Source organism: Myzus persicae, unplaced genomic scaffold (assembly GCF_001856785.1).
Source record: "Myzus persicae strain clone G006 unplaced genomic scaffold, MPER_G0061.0, whole genome shotgun sequence".
Lineage (NCBI taxonomy): Eukaryota > Metazoa > Arthropoda > Insecta > Hemiptera > Aphididae > Myzus > Myzus persicae.
The window spans coordinates 238,369-262,600 of NW_019102171.1; the positions used below are offsets into that span (position 1 = coordinate 238,369).

Below are 24,232 nucleotides of genomic sequence, written 5' to 3' on the forward strand. Positions count from 1 at the left end.
ATTTTTTATTATATTTACTTGTAACGTAAATGTAATGACTTATAACATAGGAACCTACTATTATAAATTAGTTGAAATTTAATTCATACTAACGTATAATATATATGATGAAATAAGGGATTCGTGTACTTATTTTTATAAAAACAACTGATTATTGGTTTACTTAAGTACCTCATAATAATAATTTTAAAAAACAACAGCAAGTTAAAATTATTTATGTGCAAATTTCAGTTAAACAAATAGTATGGACGTATAATTATAGTCAACGAGTGTAAATTAATATTATGATATATTACTGACCCTTAAGCAATAGGTTTATTTTTAACGAACCACTCCAACACTTTTTTTAAAATCAATTAGTAAAATAAAAAATACAAAATGTTTGTACCAAGTTCTTAATGCACAATAAATACAAATGAAAATGCGAATAAATAAAGAAATATCTTCTTCTTTAGTGTTGTCTGCAGGTTGGTTTTTAAGGAAGATGTCTTGTGGACTATATTGTAGGCGTGGTTTCAGCCTAGGTTTAGATGTTTTTTCTCTGATTTTGAAATATGTAGCTCATTTGGTTTTATTATTTAGGTTATTGTTGAAGTTTTTTTTATTAGTTACCATCCATGTTGATAGGTAAAGCATGTCATGTGTGCAGTAGCTGTTTGTTTCGCATGAACTCATAGGGACCCTGAGTGCTATTCTGAGGAATTTGTTTTCGAGAATTTGCAATTTGTTATTTTCGTTGCAAAAGTGGCAGCTCATACTGGGCATGCGTGAGTTTGAAGAAGTCTTATTATTGCCGTACATAATATATAGTAGTAGATACTAGATAGAGAATTTCACCTGCGTGGTTGAGTTGTGGTTTGATACGTTAGAATTTTTATCCTCATGTATTCTTGGTTTAGTTTTTTATTTAAGTGAATTTTCCTAGTTTGTTTTTCTTTTAGATGTACATTTACTTCTAAGTATTTTCACTGAGTCATTCGTGTTGTTCCGTTTGAATCCTTGGTTGTTAATTTTTACAAATGCTGGATTTGCTTATTTACTCGAGGTAAATATCTTAGCTTAACATTTGGTGAGATTTAGGGAACTCAAGTTTCTATAAGCTTAGAACCACAGTCCAAAACTATATAATTATTCCAAAGAAGACCGAGTAAGGAGTATAATGAGTATATAACGACTATAATATAAATAGTAAATAGTCACATCATTTAACTAAAGCAATGTGCAATTCGAATTTAATCTCAAACTAATCTAAGTACCAACGCCTACTATAATGTCGTATAAATGTATAATATGAGACAAAGTATGATTCATTATAAAAACCCATAACTTACCTAACTAACTATATGGTATTAAAAATATGTAGGTACCTAAACTCAGTTTTTTTGGATGTGCTTAATAATTACAATTTACCATTTGCCATGGTTGGCCAAAGACGATTTTGATTTATCGATTACAAACGTAATACCTACAACTTTAAAAATATTTTAATTTAAATATAAAAATTATTTTAATTCGATATTGGTTAACATTAATATATAATATTCTCTACTCCCAAGAATTGACATATTTTAACGATTCATAAAAGTAGGTATTTTATGGAAAATAATTGTTTTGGATTAACGCACGAAATTAATTAAAGATTCCACTGAAATATAATTTCACTACCTCCAGTATATTGTATAAAGCTCAATTTCTTCGTATTTCACCTTTATTGTATCACTTTCAAAGATTTGGATTTAATTTTGAACACCATAGCCGCAACAAAACAAACGACTCAAAGTAAAGTTTTGTAGCTTTCGCTGAGTGCAAATATTTGCTCCAAAGGATTAAATTTAAACTCGTTTACTGAATTACAGGCCATACTCATACATAAAATTTATTAAAACAGGCGATATTACTGTTCATCATATCCTTTTGTATTATAATGTCTTTCATTCTTACTTTAAGGCGGATCTTAAGTAGATTATTTGAATGTACAATGACACTAAAAATTATTTAAAATATAAAATCGTTACCAATACCAATTACTTCAAAAATCAATAATAATTTGCTTAAAACCAAATAATTATTAATTGATACTGTGAAAACACTGTGTTATATTTTGAGTTCATCTATGGTAAAACTGAATTTGTTATAAAAACTATTACACAGCTGTTTTTGATACATTAAATTTCATACATCATTCTTAACTTTACGAGTGTAGGTGTAGGTATACCATTAGATATAAAATAGTAAAATGTCAACAACTACACAAGAACACATCATGGCCGGAAACCTCTTGGTAAGTTAACTTTGAAACTTGTTTGTTTCTATGACATGAGTAATTTTTTCTCGGGCTTTATAAATATAACTGATTTGCTTTGAAGGTCGGTATAGTTGGAAATAATTGTATTGTCATTGCTGCCGAAAAATTTTTTGAAAATCAAAACACTATTTGTTCACTGGATGGTAAAATCACTGTCGCCTGGTCAGGTAAACATAATAAAAGTGAATATAATAATGAATTTAAAAGTACCTACGCCAATCACATATAGAAATAGGTCTTAGAAATTGAAACGTTCGCTTTCTAATCATTGAAGTAAAATAAACATATTGTTTTACGATTTTCATAAAGAAAATAGTACCTCAGCTAGTATATCAAAACTACTTGCATGTATAATATAAATTGCATGAATATAAAAAATGCGTATTTATTTAGAACGATTGATGTATATGTATTGAACACAGTATTACAATATAATATAAAATTATAAACACAAAACAAAAAAATATTTTCAAGTGATTATCTATTTATTGTATTTAAACCTAGGTATTGCTCATTTCTGTGCCACATTTATTACTTAGTAGTTAATACTTCTAATAAAATAGATTTTATTTTAGAATTTAATAGGTACGAATCATTAAATGTTATAAATTTCTAAGTTAAGTAGATATATTGTTTTTAATTATAATCCAAATAATAAAAGAAAAATGTATGGGCATTTTAAATAACTTTTTACATTTTTTTGTGGATAATAATATTAATAACTATCAACTAACTGATTATTAGTTAAGCAAATCATATTGTTTCTAGGATACTCATCCGATTCATTGATGATTGTTGACAAAGCTAAGATGTATACTAACAGCGTACATGGACTAAATTCACCAGGCGATAGAGTCGCAGAATTTTTAATTGGTAATAAAATATTATTTCATTTACCTACTTAAAATTTATTATTTAAAAAAAAAAAATTTTCGACATTAAAAACAGACTTCTACAACAATTGTACAAATTCAAAATATGTTTTATTAACCATACTTATTTCATAACTGATTTAAAAAACTGTTCAAGTATAAGGTTTGTCGAAAATAATTCAGCTTATATTAAAAATTACATAGATAGGTGCAATAGTTGAAAAATAATTTGTATTTATTCAATAGATCCTGAAATCAGAGTACTCAATAATCTACCAACTTTGCCATACACTGAATCATTCATGGTTGCTTCTTGTGATAATAATGGACGAAATTTATATGTCACTGACACATATGGTACCATATCACATGTTCTTGTGAGTATTATTATTGTTTAGTTATTAATTAGAAAACAAGTTAATATTATACTCCCACCCTCGCACCCGTCGAAAAAGTCATCACTGATGAGTGTATTTTTTCTCGTGCAACTTAAAGTCAACATTACTTTCACCACATAGGTACCTACGCTAATTGCATATTATTATATTGCATATAATATGTATATATCGTTTAAAAAAATAACAACAATAATATTTTCTTTTAAAATAGTAACGGAAAGTTATTATTAATATGATAATCAGATTAATGATATATTATATATTTAGGCTAGTGCAGTAGGAAGAAAAAGTGATCTGGTAACAAATTTTTTGGCTGAAAATTATTCAGCTGCTAACAAAAGTATTTTAGGAACCATAGAGTTTGCATTGAAGACATTGTGCGTAATCAGTGAACCAGACTCTAAGTTTATTGATGTTTCGGTTACAGCATTTAATAGACCATTCGAATTAAGTATATTTTTTTAAAAATTCTTATAGACACTTAAACAATAAAATATTAAATTAGATTTTTTTAAATTTTAGGTTGTTGATAAAAACATAGTCAGTCAATTTTTATCAAAAATTGAATTCTCAAGAATAGTTAATGCTGCGGTAAAGATTGATAATATTATGTAATGCTATAATGAAAATCTTTGTTTCTAAAATTAATTTGTATTGTAAAAATGATATAGGTAGTTAGATTTATTTTTAAATTTTTTTTTTAACTTGTTAAAAAAATATACCTATGCCAAAAAATTGGACAAATATTTTTTTTCTATCAAAAACCCCTAAAATAAATAATTTTGTTTTAATCATTATTCTTCTTTATTCTTAATTCTTTGTTAACCTTCTTAAAAGTTAAAATTAAAAGTTAGGGAAAGTATTACTGTCATCTGTCTTATATTATAAATTGCCAAAATGGAAAATAATCTACCTAGATAATAATTATATAAGTTAAGGACATTTTTTAAATGAGGTATTGAGATATATCATAAAAGTAATAATATATTGATCTAATTTTAGATAACCTTAATCGAAATAATATAAAATAAAATACCTATATTAAACCTCCCATCAACTATTGTTGAACAAAAAACAAAAGATGCAACCAGGAGATTGAAAATGAATAGATAGTTAAGATAAGAATATTATGAAACTAAGACTACAAAAAAGAACAAGAAATGTATTGCCCTTCCAGGAATTTAAAAAAAAAATCTTTACTTTTTAATATTATAGTGTCTTTAAATTATGAATACTTATTTTTGTTTTAAACACAATCCAAATGTGTATATATATATATTATGTTAAAAGGTTTATGCGATTAGAATTAATACTTCTCATAGACACTATGTAATATATTATTAGATATGAATGTATTCACTTATAGAAAACTGAGCTAGACATTAATATAAATTAGTAAACCTTGAACATGAATTACCTACATGATAAATATAAATATATAATAAAATATTAATTATTAATTTATTGAATATAAATATTAAATGCTATACTATTTTATATATTCCAAATATTACCATCTTTTACGGTTTCAACCCACAAGAGCCTGAGGTTTTATTTTTATTATTTTTATTTCAATAGAGTTTAGTACCTATCTACTAGATTCCACTTAGAAGAAAATTCCATTACCTTTGTAATACGGGCGACCCCTTTTCGGCCGAAATTTACTCTTTCCTTTTCGGCTAGTACCGTTTTCTTTAAAATTTTTAGCTATAACAACTAAACTTAACAGTTTTTAAGTTTAATTAAATATGATTGTATTCCAAAAATGGGGGTTTTTTTATAAGATTATTACCTACAACTGTGTATTAACAATTTTTTGATAATGAAATAAAATAATTGTCAAAATGGCATACAATGTTGTAACATATTATTACATTAGTCGAATCAAAATTATTTTTATTGTTTACAAATTTTACTTATATTATGGCCTTTACTTTTCAAAATGAAATCTTAATATTTGACATAATCATGAACGCATATTATTTTGTTATTATAATTTAATTAGGTGTATAATGCTGTATAAATTTTTATTGGACAAATGCAATATGTTATTGTAAACTATTTTACTTTATTTTTTTCACACAGTTGTAGTTGTAGGTACACATTTTTGGATACAATTTAATTAAATACACAAATTTTTAAGTGCAGTTGTTACAATTATAAATTTTAATGAAAACTGTACTGGCCGAAAAGGGAAAGATAAGTTTCGGCTTAAAAGGCAAGGGTACATTTTGGCCGAAAACGCTGACGCCCTAATACACAGTGACGAAGGATAAATTGTCTCAGTTATTTTACGATGAAATATTTAAAATTATTTCATGATTTCAATCCTGTATGTTTGATTAATAATAGCCTTTTATTGGATGATTTCATACATTTTTTTCACATTCTTATTTTCTCTAATATATACGATATATCATACCTTGATATATTGTATGTCTTTTGAACAATAAAATCAAATATTTTATAAGTATTTAAATTTGAAGATATTCTAATATTAATGGTTTATAATTAGAATATTTCATAATAATTATAAAAAATTATTTCATTATATTTATATTTATTTATAGTATCAAAACAGCTCATGAAACTTGACGGCAATAATATAATATTTTTATTTTTATTTTTTACGGAAACTACTGTAACAAAGTGTGTATTAATATATTAAAAACATTATTCAAATTAATAGTTGACTTTAACAATTGTTTACTAAATTTTAACAATAAATGATATCGTAGGTTTAATTTTGGAAGAAAAAATTTATTTCGAGTTTAAAGTTTCGAAATGTAGCTTGTAGAGCAACACAGTATACGTAAATGTTCACAATTTTAAACTCTACGTAACTTTTACGACTTGGAAATATGTTTACCTAAATGTTAAATAAAAACAACATTTCTTTCAAATGCTTCAAATAGTTTATCCTAATCATTCATCCGGAAGGGCGAAACATATTTTTAAGCATAAAGTAAATAGCAGTGGTAAAATAATGTTCTTTCGTGAATACATGTTTGATTCTTATTCATTTTTTTTTTTTGTGCTCAACTTCCATTTCCTCCGTGTACCCAGAAAGTTATTTCCATTTTATTTTCATATCGAACGGTACACCCCCTCCACCATCCCATCGACCCTAAGCTGTTCCGTTAGTAGGTTTTTATGTAGAAGTCGACTGAAAGGTTTTCGGGTAATTCCATTGTCGTCGTGTCGCGGCAAAGTTTTTACGCATATATTATGATATTGTTCCACGTGGTAGTACGTCTGGGCTATACGGAAGTAACACACGAAAGTTTCGGAATGAATATTCGTGTGGGAGGAGTAGCAGTATTTTTTTATTTTTCTAAAGCAGCTCAAATATGATCTAAACATATTTTTGTCAAATGCGTGAGTAGGCATGTGTGTGTGGGTGCGTATACAATAATATGTAAAAGACACTTGAAAGAAAAACCCTTAGTCTCAAATAGGTAGTTATAGTGAAATGTTCGGAACGAGTAGAATGGTTGTATTTTATCTTATCGAGACGTATGGCTGCATAATTTTTCTTTTTAAATGATGGGTACCAATTTATTATTATTTTAACCTTCAAAAAGCATTATAAAAATAATATGATAATATAGGTAATAATTATGGTGATTTAAAGAGTACCTAATTTATACAATAAGTAGAGTTGATTTAATTAAATAAAATGTTCTAAAACAAATATACAATATAACCATTATTTTTTTTATATTTAGTAGTTAGATATGCCTATAGTTTTACTATCGAAATAATTAAGACTCTACTACCTATACCTACCAATATCAGAAATGAGATTAAAACCGTTGATTCGATAATTATTGGGTATTTTATAGTTTAACTTCCACTTGGTTCAATTGGACAATATAAAAATACACAATTTTGTATTAGGTGTTTATTTATACCGAGAAATTTGAAGTCAGTTCGCAATTATTACCTATAGGCTATGAGACAACAAAACCCCCTTTCTACATATGTACAAGGATATATGATGTATATGGATAAATAATGTTATGAAAGGACATCAATTTGTAAATCGTCAATAGCTAAAATATTGAACATATGATAAATATTTTAATATAGATATAGTTTTATGATTAATGGCATTATTCAGTTTGGTTACGAAATTCGAAAGTGGGGGTGCGAGGGAAATGCACCTAGGGTAGGTATGTAAATCTGTAGTAGGGGCATTTCCCTGGCACCCCCACTTTCGAATTTTGGAACTAAACCTGGGGCTATCGAATATTCTACGTTTGTTCTTGTTTGTTCCAAAAATTTCGTCGTCTGAACCATCCCCGTAATTATTTTTTTTTTGGCAAATATTACAAGTTTTTTGCCAGCCCCCAGACTTTGCCTGGTGGATTCAAAAAATACTCTTATATTCTGCAAATCAATTCCAAATTGTTTTAATGATAAACAAATCTACTTTGAATAAACAAATCTAAGTTAAATTAAAAAATTTTAATTTGATAAAAAATTTAAATTCAATAACAAAAAACCCAATTTGAACAAAAATAAAAACCCAAGTTGAATAAAAGAGGTCAATTAATTTTTTTTTTTTAATGTTTAATTTTTTTGAATCCACCAGACAAAGTCTCGACAGAAAAAAATATTGATTTGAGAATTATTAAGACCGATTTGCAAAAGGTTAACTTAACCCCACAGTAAATCGGCCATAAGTCGGGAACGAAAATGGAAGAAACGATGAAAATGTTCGGAACAAACAAGAACAAACGAAGAACAATCGAAAGCCCCCGGTTTAGTTCCAAAATTCGAAAGTGGGGGTGCCAGGAAAATGCATCCACGTACACTACAGATTTTAGTTTAATTTGTTTATTGACTATTGAGGTTTATTAACTGTGGTAAAGAAGCTTAAGTGTTTATTCTGATTCTTGGAAATTATCATTGCCCTTTATACAGGGGTTAAAGTGGAGGGAGACGTAGGAGGACTCAGTCCCCCTACCACTGGCGGCGTTTAAAGAGCGTCCCCTCTGACAAATTAGGATTTAATACATTCGACATTATACATAAAATTATATATGGAACGCTTAAAAGTTAAAACTATGTAGAGACATTAGTCCCTTCTGGAATTTTTTCCCACATTAAGCCTTTATATAATAAATGAAAAGTGGATGGGTATCAAGTTAACGTTTCCTAGAATATGTGTTTGACAAAATATACTTATTCGGGCTTAAAATAAAAAAAGTGAGACAATTTTGTGACTATATATATTCAATAGGTATAATTCGATACACACTATTATATTTTAATGTTTATACTTTGGCACTACGCTCGATCAGGCATTTGACACTTATGTCACTTCAATCACTTCAGTTTGAGATATCGTGGTGTGTTGAGGAATTAATTTATAATTTTAAAATCAATAATAATTAATCGTTCGTCAAATTTGAAAAATAATTTTGTGTGAAGATGGATTATAACTGCGTCAAATCAAGATTTCAACCATTTTAATTTCTACAACATTACACTTGAAGAAACTACTAAGAAAATCGAAAAATGATCTTTTAAAAGTATCAACCAAACTCGATTATCAATAGAAATAACTAATTGAAACTTTTAAATTACTTTGTCTACCGGAAAAAATTTAAACACAAGAACAAACAATGCAAACATCTTATGAAACAAATTCCTTAAAATGTAATTTAAATTAATTTAAAAAAAATAGGCGATTAAATGATTTTAAGTCAAAGAATTATACCAATTACCATTACCACAAATAAACTTGTTGGTATACCTTACATCTGAAAAAATATCTAGTACCTACCTACAAGTTATGATAAAAAAATTCTTTTAATTAAATCATAAGCATTTTTAAAATATTAAATACAAGAAAAAATCTTAAAGTCTGTATATTTTAGGTTTTACGAGAATAACAAAATCAATACGGTTAAAACGAAGTACGCTTGTATTAATTTAATTCTACGATATTTGGTTTTTTTCGCGTAACTTGTGTTGTTAAGTAAAAGCCAGATCGCTATAATAACTTTGGTAATTCAATTTACATTTTTCCATCGTGTTTTTCATTGCAGTAATATGTTTTTTTTTTATTATTACTAAATATAATGTATACATATATACATCGAACGAGGAAACAAATGTACATAGTGGGAAGGCAAATCGAACAAACAACGAAGGAACGGCAATACATGCGCGGAGTATAACGGAAATATTTATTCGGTGGATTAAATGGTCGATCCAATAATCTGCGTCATCAAAAGTAATTCCAAAGTTCACTTTTTGCCCCCCACCCCCTCCCGTCAACCACCGCCACCGTAGATATTAACTACCGGTAAAAGTTTTGGTAAAGAGAAATGGAAATAAAAAAAAAAGTTTCTAAAAACAAGTCCCGAACAAACTTCGCGCCAAAAAAACTTTTCCTTAACCATTCGACGGAGGCGGTGGCGGCGTCGGCGTCTGCTAGAAGATTGTCAGTGGCAACAAACATAACTGCATTATATTATTACATTGTTATACGAGCGTAGGGGCCAAGTTTTAAACAGTATTTTGCTCTTCGTTCACCCGCGTCCGGCCATTGCGGGGTGACTCGCCGCCACCGACCCCGTCGACGCGGACTTCGCGCGGGGTACTGTGCATGCCGGTCCGCCGGCTACCATTTCTGCGTTTCGTAAAACTTTTCCCATAATAGAGGGAAATCCAACAACGACGACGGCTGCACACTCGACAAACTCTTAATAGACCGCCGAGTGCCGACCAAACGAGTGACCACACCGCGTAATTATTTCGTTGTATTTAACAGCGGCTGCATGCCTGCATGTCCATATTACTATATTATGGCTTCAAGACTTACGCGTCGATTGTAATGCTTATATTAATATTCATCCTCGAATATCGTTACTTGTTAGGACGATCAAATCGATAATCTACCCAAAATCTGTTGTTGAATAGGTACTGCAGTTCGCGGTTTAAAGCATAATTCGTAAAATAAATATCCATTTTTATTGCGTGCACTAAATATCGACAATATCGTTTATGAAAATATACCAAAAATATTTTGGTCGAATGAGAACACTGCTATAACTCTATAGGTATGTACCCCTGGAGTATATGCAATTCACTAATACACAATATATACAAATACTTTAATACAATTTCAGTGTGTTCTAGATCCGTTTTACTTTTTACAATTTCACTACCTTATAAATGTATTAGTTACATAAACATAGATATCTTAGAGTTTATGTATTACTTACGTATTATTAATAATCACCATCACGAATCTTTCAATACAATTGAGCATTTTTTATTCTTTTTCATCTAAATGCATATAATGTTATTAATACTAATTTTTGTTCGAAAATAAAATAGTAATTTAAAAAAGTTATATATTTATTTTTATGTGTATAATTATGAATAAAATAGTTACATCCACTATCCAGAACTCAAAATAATATCCCGACATAGGTAGAACATGTTTGAGAATTTTTTTTACTAGTATGTTATATTTAAGTCAATACAGTTACTGCAGTATAATAATATGATTGAATTGCACTTTGTCCCCGTATACTTCATGCCCTTTTAAACTTTTACAAATATAATAAATATAAAATGATTCGGACTACTAGGTTGGTACTTTTAAAATGAATTCAACATTTATAAGATTCAAACAAGTCAGACCTCGAGATTTCTGTACAGAAGAAGGAAGAATTTATATTATAAATACTAATTATAAAATAATATATTAAATGTGTTTTCTTACAGACGGTATATTTTTTTTACTTTTAGATTTCTTTTGATAACATTAATAAATTATAAATATAGGGAATGAGTTTAAGACATTAAAATTCACTAAATTGTATAAGTATACTTATGCCTGTACACAGTACAGTGAACCTACGGTATTAAACACACATAACATTTTGAAAATCGAAACTTGCAATTAATTTTATGAGTAATTAAAGTTACAAAAATGAAATGAACAATTGGTATAGAAAATAATCCCGGGTATATGATTAAGTACATTTGGTACACGATAAAAATAAAAGGCTCACAATAATTTGTGGATGAAGCTGTTGAATAACATAAATATGTACCTACCTATAAACAAATAAGTCAGAAGCGAGGTCAGAAGAGATTGAACTTATTATAAAATATAACTAGATATATACTATATAACTATATAAGTATATCACAAAATATTATGTGAACTGAAAATGTTACCTGAATTGACCATACGTAATGTGACATAGTTCTAATCATTGCACCTAGATGTTCGTTCTTAAACTGTTTTGCAAATAGTCAATAACAACGTTTATTTGTCTCTATTAATTTAGTCATGACTGTCTTAACTTTTAAGTAAACGTATGAAAAAACCAGTCCTTATACTTCTCGACGAGCAATGAGTGTACGGAAAGCGGCAAAATATAGAGGGCGTTTTTTGTTTACTCGTTTACTCAATTACGAATGGCAGTACTGGGTAGTTGTAGTATAAGATATTATATAGAAATTATAAATCATTGTATTTGGTCGTCGAGACAGACTACATCACTGTATTTTTTCGTCAAGACAGCCTACATCACTGCGAGATGTTTTACCGCCGCTCGTAAATCGTAATACTATTGTTATTCACAGTTCTTCTCTGGTGCAGGGTGACCAGAAGTCCCGTTTAAAACGGGATTGTCTCTTTTTTGGTCATCATGTCCCGTTGTCCAGACAAACTTCGAACTGGACTATTATTTTCCCGTTTTTAGAAGATGGCCCATTTTAATCCCGTTATTTCCATATTATTATATTATGTTTGTGAAAAAAATATCGGATGTATGAAACAAATATAAAACAGTTTTAATCCTGTATATATTTAAAATTAGAAATCAAATTTATAAATAACAGATAACGCTATTCGCGGAACGAACGTCGAGTCCATAGACCTTCTACTAAGTTATAGTCCCAATGCCGACGAACAGTAAAATTAGCGATAAGCATGAAACATATTGTATGGAATAATAGGTATGTCGTTCTACGCACGATTTATATTTATACTAAGATAAAAAAAATTTTAAATCGCGGTTCTACGTTCTATATAATATAATATCATTAAAATATTATTTATAATTTTGTAGTCAATGATATTATATATTATAATTATATTGATTCCATTATTATTATTATTCTATTCTGTTCGTTATTTTATTACTCTCTACGGTTATGTACATATGTATGTGTGAATATAATATATGGATTATGAAAAGGTTTTTCTTGGGGGGGGGGGGCTTGGAGAAGTAACAAATGTCCCGTTTTTTATTTTCTTAACATGGCCACCCTAGCTCTAGTACTATAATAAGCAAAAATTCCGCGGCGGTCAAGACAAAGTTTGGTGAGATCTCATATTATAATTTATGAGGGAAACGGCGATCAACTAGTTAATGTACTTTAATGACATTTACAATATAATTTAAGTAAGTATACAAATTATACACGTACAATATAAGTACATGAATAGGTAAGTGAAAAACATATTACATATTCATTCAAATCTTTCAAGTAAAAGTTGCCGATTAAAAAAAAAATCCCCTTAACGACGATATTGCAGTAATGCGTATCTACTGTTGGAAACCTTTTATAATTGTACATGTTCTATACAGACTAAACTTGCATTCACGAGTACCTGGTATTGGTATACATGTATATTTTATTTAATCTTAATGAATTGTAATAAATGCAAATGAATATTATTTCTTTGTGAACACAAATTATTTTACATTACATTTATCATTGTGTAAAAAAAACTATTAACTTTTATCGGAAAAACTTAATTATGTATTCAGTTAATAAAGTATAGACATTACACAACAATGCATTTAATACATTTATTAAATTTAAAACTATTGTGAAATATTAATGATATTGAATCATTTCTCATACGACATAGTACATAAAACTCTGTTAATGCTATGCCATTTATAGTTTTTTAATTATAAAGCAATGTTTTTGACTTAGCTACAAAAAATGCATAAAATATTAAAATCCACCAAAAACTATCAAAACAAATAATTTTAATTTTAATAAACTTGTCGTCATTTGTTGATAAAATAAATTAAATCATTATCATTATCATTATATCATCACTGCCTAGTAAGAGCTCGTGAATTATCTAAAACTTAAATGAATGTCTTCTATTTTAAATCCAAACCCTTTTAAATATTTTGTTTGCCCTTCAAAGCATCTTTAACACTACAAAATTACTAATTATGTTATTGTTAACTTCAAAGTTACGTTGATTAAAATTAAAATAAATCTCTTAAATTGAGATGACCCACTATCATAACTGTCATAATTTATCTTAGATGAGGTTATGACGTTTTCACGACTTTCGTGTACCCTATTTGAAAACATTTGAAGTTTAATCAATTAAATCCGAGATTAAATCATTATTTAACATAAATTGAATTTTTTTTTAATAAGAAACAAGTCGCAAATTATCTATGTCAATACATATTACAAAATAAGAACCTAAGTACTTATACAAATATTTTGGGAAAATTTATCGTTATCACAGTTATTGAAATATAACAAAAACATAAAACCGATTTATTGAAATACTGGGTTTTGTATACCAATTCCTAAATCTTTATTCCCTAATTTCCCTAATTTATTTTGTATTATTATATTTTCCCCAATATTTTGAAAAATAACTGGAAATTTACTTTTATGTTTTGATTACCTAATTCTAAAATTTTAATTTAATTATATTTATATCTAAATTATTAATTCCATATGAATACAGAAGAAACACCTTTCTGTTACCTTTTTTTTTTCAGTTTTTAACCGACGACGCCACCATCGTACTTTTCTGTTACCTACCTATACTCCGGTTATAGGACTTATATTTGGATTGAAATGCTCAAGACTACTTTTTTTCGATTCGTTTTTTACTTAATTTTTGAGCTCTAACTCACGATGTGCTTTACTATAAAGAATGTTAAATATAATAGCAGGTATAAATGTATATTGACTAATGACTATCTGATTTTAAATAATATAATCAGTATTTTTTTTTACTATATTGTATTTTCAAATTAAAATGTATAGAAAATATAAGTAAATGATTGTCTTAATTCAATGCTCACGAATACGTTTAATTAATATTCCGTGTAGGTACTAATTCCCGACGTACCTATACACTATTATAAAACATATTATTATACTATAATTTATAATATAGTAGGTATGTATGTATGTATGTTGACTATCTAATTTAAAATCATACATCAGCAGGTATTGTATTTTACAATACTGTACCTAATGTATTTTACTACTAGCAATTTGTATTTGTTTGTTTTTTATCAATAATTAAATATTGCAGTATGTATATTGTACATATTCTAAATACACTATTTAATACCTACAAAGAAAAGCTGTTACATGGAGTAAATGGACACTTCGGCTTGATTGAAAGCTATAGGTCAGGTTGACAAGTTACTTCAAATGTTTTCTTTTTCATCCATGCAGGATTCAGTTGTTTTTTTTAGCTTTTAGTTATACTAAGATTTCAGTTTAATAATAAAGAAGGTCTAGGCCATATTTTACGCTTAAGCCGACGAATTGGATTGTCAGTGAGAGTGATGGAAGTAGCTATAACATTATAGCAGTTATACATAAGCATAACGCTTAACCTCTGTCAAAAATTAAATTATTTATAACTCAGAATGATTTATTTCTCAAAATATACCTCTACAATAGTACAATATTTCAATTCTCGTTGCATGATATTACAAATAATTACTAACGCAACGTGTAGTATAATATTCGATTGCTTTTCCAATAACTCAGGTTTATTTACAATGTTATAAAATTAGTGAATGTGATTAATGGTAACAAATACTAACAAAACGATTCTTAGGTTATTGAAAAATCATATTAATACTAGTGTAGTATAACATTTTAATGAATGCCACCAACGTTTAGCAATAAACACTCAGACTGAGTGTACCAATAAATAACAATAGATTTTCTTTTTTCGTTAAAACGTTTCATTATATATACAGTGTAACAACTTACAAGTTACAATAATCCTTAACCTTGGATTGCTATCTAATTAATTTTAAGTCTTGTTGAAAATTACAAATAAAATATGTCAAATATGTATGTTGTATTACCTATATAATAACGAAGATTGAATACAATACAATGGACAATAATTAATATCAATTTTATTAATTCATACAAAATAACAGTATAACTATTTTTACTTCATTTTACTATCGTTTGATTTAAAATAATAGTTTTTTAGTAATATTAAAAAATATAAAATGAGATATTATAAAAGCTACAAATACATTTCATCCAACTAATTTGAATAATCTTAAAATGATTGAATTCAGTCACTAGCCAACAAATTTATTTGGTTCGTATAAATATAATATTAATTAATATTTTTATTTTTGAAGTATAATTTGTAGCTAAAAAGCATAGACGGTCAATACTCAATGTAGATAAATACCTATATACTTAATAATAACTAATAATAACACAAATACCAAATCTATATATGGGATATGCTGGTATATTTAATATATTATTATCTTTATAGTTGATTTTAATACATTTTCGTCCAATGTGTCAATCATAATATCGTACTATTTTAAGTTACTAGACATGAGAACAAAAATTGGTTTTAATACTGACTTGTAAATTGTATGTAAAATTATACTTGAATACTCTGATATAGCGGAAAGTATGAATTATAAAATATACCAATAATAAAAACTACTATTTTATCGTGAATTAGGAACATTAGAGTGATATTGTTATTCTGTAGTTAAAAAAACTGCATAATATTATATTATATATGCAGAAACAAATTACGATTTTTCCACATGGACCAACACCTGTTGATTTCTTGGTGCAGATATGAATTATTTATGGTATGAAATATTGGAATGTTTGAATATATTAATAAATTGATAGGTACAAATGTAATATTGACTGAATTAAATAGATTTTATTTTTAACTTCAAATAGAATAGCATATTATTATAATATTATACAAGACGTATAATTTACTGGGAAGTGTGACAGTGTAAGTAATTGTGTATAATAATAGTATATTTTCGTCTTTCTTTTAACTTAATATTGCTAAGTAAACATCAAATAATTACCTAACTTTACAGTTTTAACATTACACAAAATATATTATAGTGTGAGTCTATGGTATATTTAGCTAAATTTAAATTTATCATATTTTACAACAATACGAACAAAAAGTAAGGATTATAGATTTTCAAATATAGTTAGTTCAAACAAGTTTTTAATTTTGTATGCAATAAGTCAATAATCTTCAAAATGTTTGAAAATTATGATGTATACATCAAAATATCAAACACATTAGATGGCATAACATATAATTATATTATTATTATTATAAATTGTCGTTAAGATTAATAGATACTAGATAGGTACCTAATGTTTTAACTCTAAAGCTACTTCAATATTTTAATGTTCTTGCATAATAGGTATTATAGGTACAGACTTTTATTTTCTACTTTTTTTTTATTATTGAACATATTTTTAAATTATTTAGAAGTATCGGAATCTATGATTATTGATTACTTAAATTGTTCACACATATGATTTACATAATTAATGACAAGCTTAAACATATTTGATATTTTTAATAAGTTTAATAATTTAGCAACACTATAATATCATCAATCTATAGGTACAGTTAAATTAAATATTGAAGTTACTTATTATGTTTTTATACATGATTTATCTATTCATATTTTAAATCTAACATAATATACTATTATATCATACCCAATTATATATTGTAGTGTATATAAATATTATAGTAATAGGTTCAATAAAAATGATAATTTTTTTTCTTTTTATGAATGGTCTTATTCAGATTAGGTATAATAATTTTTTTTGTGGTACACCTATGTATAAATCATTATTGCGATATAGGTATTATACTATGTATATAAATATAACATAATCTTAAACTTTTAGAAAGTGTACCTAGTATGCCTTGGTCAGGGGCGTCATTTGGGGCTGAAGTATGCATTTGCCTAACCTCAGATTTTAAAGTAGCTTTGGGCCTGCTGTCAGGTCAACATGGACTTAACCTGCCCTAGAGTAATTACGGGCCGTGAAACAACATACAAATCTTCATGAATCGACAATGATTTACCAGTAATCTACGGTAAGAGTACAATTGTATCAAATAGATATGTTGAGATAAAGAAAACACGGTATATTATTACCTGTTTATTATTGTTCTATGTTATTACTTAGTAGTTAGTATCACGATTTAAGATATACTGGTTACTCATCACCCTATAGAAATTGGTCTCCAGAGTGATGCCTACAGTCTGTTGACTATCCAAAAATCAGCCTTTCAGCATAGGAAGAATCACAAGTACAGCTTTCAGTGTATATAATTATAACATAATATAATGGTAGGTAGGGGACGATCGAGCGAACCGCTTTTTTTAGATTCGTACTTAAAATGTGTATACATACTAGGTCGGCAATTCTTATGCCTGCCCTGACATATATTGAAATGACGCCCCTGGGCTCTTGATCCAAGTCTTGACATTCGTTAGTACCTAAGGTAGGCATATATTACATAACGAAAAATATAGCTGTGAAAATGTTTTCTCAAGATTATTTTACTTGTAGTTTATAAAAATAATAAGCTATTTATTAAATACAAAAACAAACCATGTATACACTTGTATAAAAGTTAAGTATGAATACAAATCGGGGATTTTCATCAAGGAAACGATTAGATTTTCAACTGGCCGAAAAAAGTTTTGTATGCATTGAAGGCATTTGTACAATTTCAAACTATGCATGCATATCCGTCACTCTACATACTCAAACGTCCAGAGTCCAGACATACGAAAAGCGAACATAATATCTGGTTGGAGTGATCACAATAATATACCTACGTGAGTTATCCAATAACAATAATAATCATAAAAATAATAAATATCATTAGTAATCTCGAAGTCATAGCTATCTGAAAAAAGAATTAACCATCAAGTGGACGATTAAAGTGATAGTAATAATAAATAGGTAATAATATTATTAAAGTAATTTATAATCGTGGCGTGTCGCGAGTAAAGGTCAATCACTCACCTCGATCACGATAATTTCGTCGTTAACAAAATAGGAAAACGCATAGGGGCGCGTGGCCGGCAGTTAATCGTGTCCGACAGCCGTGTCGGTAGTGGCGAGAGCGCCGGCAGTGGCGGCAGCTGTGGCTCACACCGGTCAGCGGCCTAGTCGCGAACGCGGCGCGCGCGACCGGTCTGTGCCGGAGGCGGCGGTAACGCGCGCGCCAAGAGCCTGACCCGGGCGGGACGGTATTGGCGCGCGCGGGAACGGCGGCGGACGGAGGAGTTGCGAAAAGAGTTCGCGGAAAAACACTCGTTGCCGCGTTATCGTCGTCGTCGGCGTAGTCGTCGTCGTCGTCGTCGTAGTCGTCGTCAGCGACAACGTTGTCGTCGGCGGTGGTGGCGGGAAGCGCGCGCGCCACGGACGGCGAGCAAGGCGAAAACAAAAACTCCGCTCGTGCCCAATCAATAACTCGTGTTTTTCCGCGGACGTTTTGCGCTTATTGAAAGATTAAAATAACCGAACGAAGACCAAAAACTGACATGCACCGCGAATATCTTACGCGGTCGGAGCGACAGGACGGAACGATCACGCGAGACAGCGATAAGTGCACCACCGATAAAAAAAAAAGTCCAGCGGTAGATAAATAAATTATATTGCAATATTCCGCACCGAAACGAATTACAAAATAATAATAACAGCGATATAATTAATTTTATAGTTGACGGACGACGCTATGTGGCCGCGGCGACGGACGTTGGAAAACGGTCGAAAACGATACGACTATAGTGTTATAATAATAATAATAATAATGTACGGCGTCGTGTCCACGTGCGTGTAAGTACGGTGGCGGGCGCGCGTGCGTGTGGGTGCGGTGAGCGGCGCACGGGTAAAAGGCGGCTGCCGCCGTTCAACACGAAACGGTATAATCACACCGACTGCGAAACTTCGACTGGAAAAACTTTTACACGCGCTATCTCTGTCGCACGCCGCCGGCACCCCTTCCGCGCGCGGCCCACCGACGATCCCTTGCATCGGTCCCGCGCGCCGCCGCCGCTGACTACCCCTCACACCCACCCCACGTAGCAGCGGCGGCGGCGGCGGCGGCAACGACGACGACGACGACGACGAGCGGCGCTGCACTTTATCCAATCTTTTCCATTTCCCGTTTTTGTGTCCAGACCGAACGTTGCCCTCCCCTTCCGCAGCCCACCCAGCACCCGAAGCCGCCGCCGCCGATTGTCCCGCGCGCGCCGAAAGAAATTACTTTAAACAGCAACAAGCCCCCCTCCACCTCTCGTCGCGCGTGCCGTCTCCTACCAACCCCGCCGCCGCTACGTTTGGCTCGTTCGCGGACTTCGACTTTTTCCTCGCTTTTCTTTTCTATATTCGTTAGAGTTTTTTCCTTTTTTTCTTTTTCTCCGTTCCGCTCTTTTTACTCCGTTCCTCGCGCTCCCCATTCTTTTGAGCCCCTCGCGCCCGTCGAACTTTTTATCCGCCACAGCCGCCACCCCCTCGGCCCAAGACACTTAAACATCGCGATCTTTTCGACGACAGACACACTGCTGCTTACGCCATTCTAGAGCACGTCTGTGTGTGTTTTTCACGATTTCAATCATTTGATCCGTATTATCGGAAACTTGGACAGGGAATCTTGGGAAAATAGTATTATAAATATATCATACACGATGAAATTGGCGCTAATTACAAAACACAGATCAACAGACGCTCTAACGCGCGAGAGTAAATAAAGTACAAATGTATAACATAGCTGCGGACTGCGGTACCTATAAATAATATTATAATAATACGGCGCGCTCGTGCAAAGTGAGAGAGAGGGTTTGATTGTAATTATGATTGTTTTTTATGTATACAATAAAATATTACAATTGGTATAAGCTACATCGTTTAATACCGAAATACAATATTACAGCAGAACTGAGATCTGTGATTGTCGCTTCGAAAAGAGTGCGTGACTTTTAGTGGCCGCGGAAAAGTTGCCGAGCGAGTAATGATATCCGAGCAAGCCGTGATGTATATAGATATATATATATATATAGAACGTAGCACTCCACTGCCACCACTGCTGCCGCCTCTCCTGTGCGCAAAGCTCAATGACGGCGAAGTTTTGATTGCTTTCACCCCGCGACACTTCGCCCGCCTATCCTCCCCGACACCCTGCAGAGTATAAATACGTATATATTTTTCTTTCTACTTTACTTTAGGGTTTTTTCTTCTTTTCTTTTATTTATTTTTACACGAAAAAATATGAAAAAAGTTGCCGAGTAAAACTTTATAAATAATTTGATGGCCCGTCGTCGTTTTCCGCCCACTTTTTTTTTACTCTTTTTATACGGACCAAAGTTTTCGCTGAATGGATTTCTTGTAAACTTGAAAAACTACGGACTCGATTAGACGTGGAAAAGTCGTTTACAAAACATATTTGTTCATCAAAGTTTGCCGTAACGTTGGCGTAAACGTTTTATAGGCACGCCGCCGCCGAGTATGCGCATGCAATGATCGATTTCCATCTAATGTCTGGACGGTTCGTATATATACGAATTTAAAGCCGTCGTTTGAAACAATAAGTGCGCCTAATTTGTTTGTGAAAAGTTTATTTAAAAACTTTTAACGACCACCCGAACAATAATTACTCGGTATATCTAATATTATATCGTTGGAACGCTGAGTGTATAGTAAATACTAAATACTAAATACCTTCCTACCATATTAATAAAACGTGTTAAGAGTGTTAAGACCAGAGGATTCTCGTTTCAATGCGTACGAAATAATTATCGTCTGATGTTATAATTTTAATCGTTATCGGCTTCACTTTTGTAAAAAATATTTTTACATGATTATGTGGTAATTAAATTCTAACCACGGTTATTATATTAATTTCTAATAATAATCAAAATATTGATTATTATAATTAGTTTTAGTTTTATCACTAGATAGGCATATTTTTTCTTGTAAATCATATGCATTATTTTATATTATTTTTAAAATATCATTATATCAATTATACTCATTAGATGTAGCTTTATATGGTGTGTACTGTGTATTATGTGTAAGATGTATTTTATTATTCACTGTGATATGAATTGAGATGATATATTATATCGTATATATTAAACGAATAAATAACAAAATAAAACATAGGAAACAATTGTAATATAAAATTATGCAATAATCTAAAATATAAGTATAGATCATTTCAATATAGAAAAAATCGTTATCACCCAGTAATTAAGTCATCATCTACTAGGTGACAAAAAGTTTTCTCTGGGTGACATTTTTGTCACCCAGTATTTTAGTTAAATTATCTACTGGTGCTTATTGATTCTGAATTACTTACTGTGAACCATGAAACGCCTTATTCTGTAAGTAATGTGAAAGTCTGAATTGAATATTATAATTCACGAATCACTATTATTGTAGTATCCAAACCAAATGGTTATAAATAATATATATGTCATTATAATCATTAGGTACTCATTTAAATTCGACTTTAGCGATTTCTTTATTATTTATTAAAATGTACACATGTTTATTATATACTTAGCCGTATTACCCAACTCCAACCGGTTAAAAATGATATCTATCCATCCATCGTTTTTCGTTATAGTATTATGATACAATACAATAGTATGTGAAAACCTTGTCAAAATAGGTTTATCGGGCTTTATTCGTTTTTACTATTTTACTAACAGATTGATACAGCCAAATATATCTATCCATGTTCCATGTAACATTACATTTAACTTTGTACTTTTAAGAATCACAGTGTATACATTTTGAATATTATGTGATGTGCAAGATAAATACAAAATAAATAGTAAAAATAAGATAGTAATTAATTGCAAATGAGTCAATTTTCCAAAGCTGTGCGTTAAACAATGTTTTTATCATGTTGTTAGTAGAATGTAAGTACAATTTGTATGCATAGGGTGCCTATAAAAAGGCGGCATATAACTTACGTAAAGTAACTTGTAAATGCAAAATATCGAATAGCGTACTATGGTTTTTTTTTCTGTAACCTGCAATGGCTACTCTGTAATATAAGCAAAAAATATACGATTTTTGTCATTAGCTGAAATGAAATTCATTTGCGTATCAACATATTATAATAGCCTATAGGGGTTGAATTTCTTGGTGAAAAGAAGCCTATAGCCTTAGACTGTAAGGACGCATAGAAAAATTTTGATCAAAAATAGATCGATCCATTTTAAGATTAGGTACCCTGCACAAAAATGCATTTACCGCTGTATAATATATTAGTATAACTTTTAAAATTGTATCTACATTAGTTATACCTAGTTAGGTATATACATACTACAGGGGCGGATCCAGAAATTCATCAAAGGGGGGGGGGGGGGTAATAAAAATATATCCATCAGATACTATTCATACATACTTAATACCTACTTAACCTGTGGTTTGATTCTGACAACCCGTATCATGTTTATCAACATTTCCTACAATTTTTTTTATCAAAACAAAAAAATTCAACCGACATTTTTTTTTTAAATACATTTATAAAATTTAAATATAATAAGCTCAAGGGGGGGGGTATTTACCCTTTTACCCCTCCCTTGGATCCGCCACTGACATACTATAAAATAAATTATTCAACGTTCTTTATAAACAATATAATATTATATTTCATTTCAATAGTAAAATATTATAAACTCTTTATTCCCTAATTCTTTATACATCCGACTCGACCAATCGTCGCATCACAATACCACATACACTCATGATTCACTCAAAGTGATAAGCATACAAACTGAGATTTATACCAGGGTTAAGAGGATTGCACATTTGACACCAGCTTTCCCTTGAAGCCTTTACAGTTCGAACGATAGACACCTGTTGGCTACTGGGCTGTTACACATTAACGACTGTACAACCCCACCCTTTAACCCTTAAACCTATTCTCGTCACTTGAACATTAAAAAGTACGGTTCACCCGAATCCAAGTAGTGCACCCAAAACCTCAAAATAGGTGCAATGGAGCTAGTATAAAGTATATTATAGAGTATAGGTTTTATTCGTAGATACGTTTCATTATTTCACACTATTACTATAAAATGATTTGTTCATAAGCATAGGTTTTACACATATCCCATTATCGTATATTAGCCCAAACTATTGTTCCTAAACTAAAATAATGTATTAGTATACAATTTCAAGAGTAATTAATAAGTAATTCAACATTTTTAAATGAATGTATTGTGTATACATTAAGTACATATTTTGTTAATGTATACACAATACATTAATTTTAAAGTACATATTTTGTTATAGGTAAAAAATTAATGTCATAGTTTGATTTATATCAAGAGATACACTTTGGATTTTTTTAGAACTAAATTATTACGGCACAGTAATGCAGGTAGTAAATAATTGTATAACTCAATAATGAATACAACAAGAACTTATTTTTTGAACAATAAAAACAACAAAAATAAAGTAAATAACCATTATATAATATTCTCAATAATTGAATAATCTAATGTAACTTGTAAGTAGTTATACTTATA

General features: G+C 30.0%; 2 protein-coding genes across 8 annotated transcripts in view; one reads left to right on the forward strand and one right to left on the reverse strand.

Moving 5' to 3' along the window:
* Positions 1-19,619, reverse strand: part of LOC111031450 — a 238,595-nt gene extending 218,976 nt beyond the window's left edge. For 2 of the 7 annotated variants that reach the window (XM_022311378.1, XM_022311377.1), the window contains exon 1: positions 18,708-19,617. The gene's annotated coding sequence lies outside the window, so the exon portion shown is untranslated. Of the gene's footprint in view, positions 1-10,816; positions 10,881-11,783; positions 11,852-18,707 lie in introns of those variants that run through there. The other 5 variants (XM_022311385.1, XM_022311381.1, XM_022311375.1 and 2 more) reach the window with 4 other exon arrangements.
* On the forward strand, positions 2,237-4,105 carry LOC111031458 (proteasome subunit alpha type-7-like). Its single transcript, XM_022311394.1, has 6 exons — positions 2,237-2,281; positions 2,355-2,472; positions 3,074-3,178; positions 3,424-3,554; positions 3,843-4,026; positions 4,098-4,105. The coding sequence occupies exons 1-6, from the start codon at positions 2,237-2,239 to the stop codon at positions 4,103-4,105; spliced, it is 591 nt and encodes a 196-aa protein (XP_022167086.1).
* Positions 19,620-24,232: the final 4,613 nt, after the last annotated feature.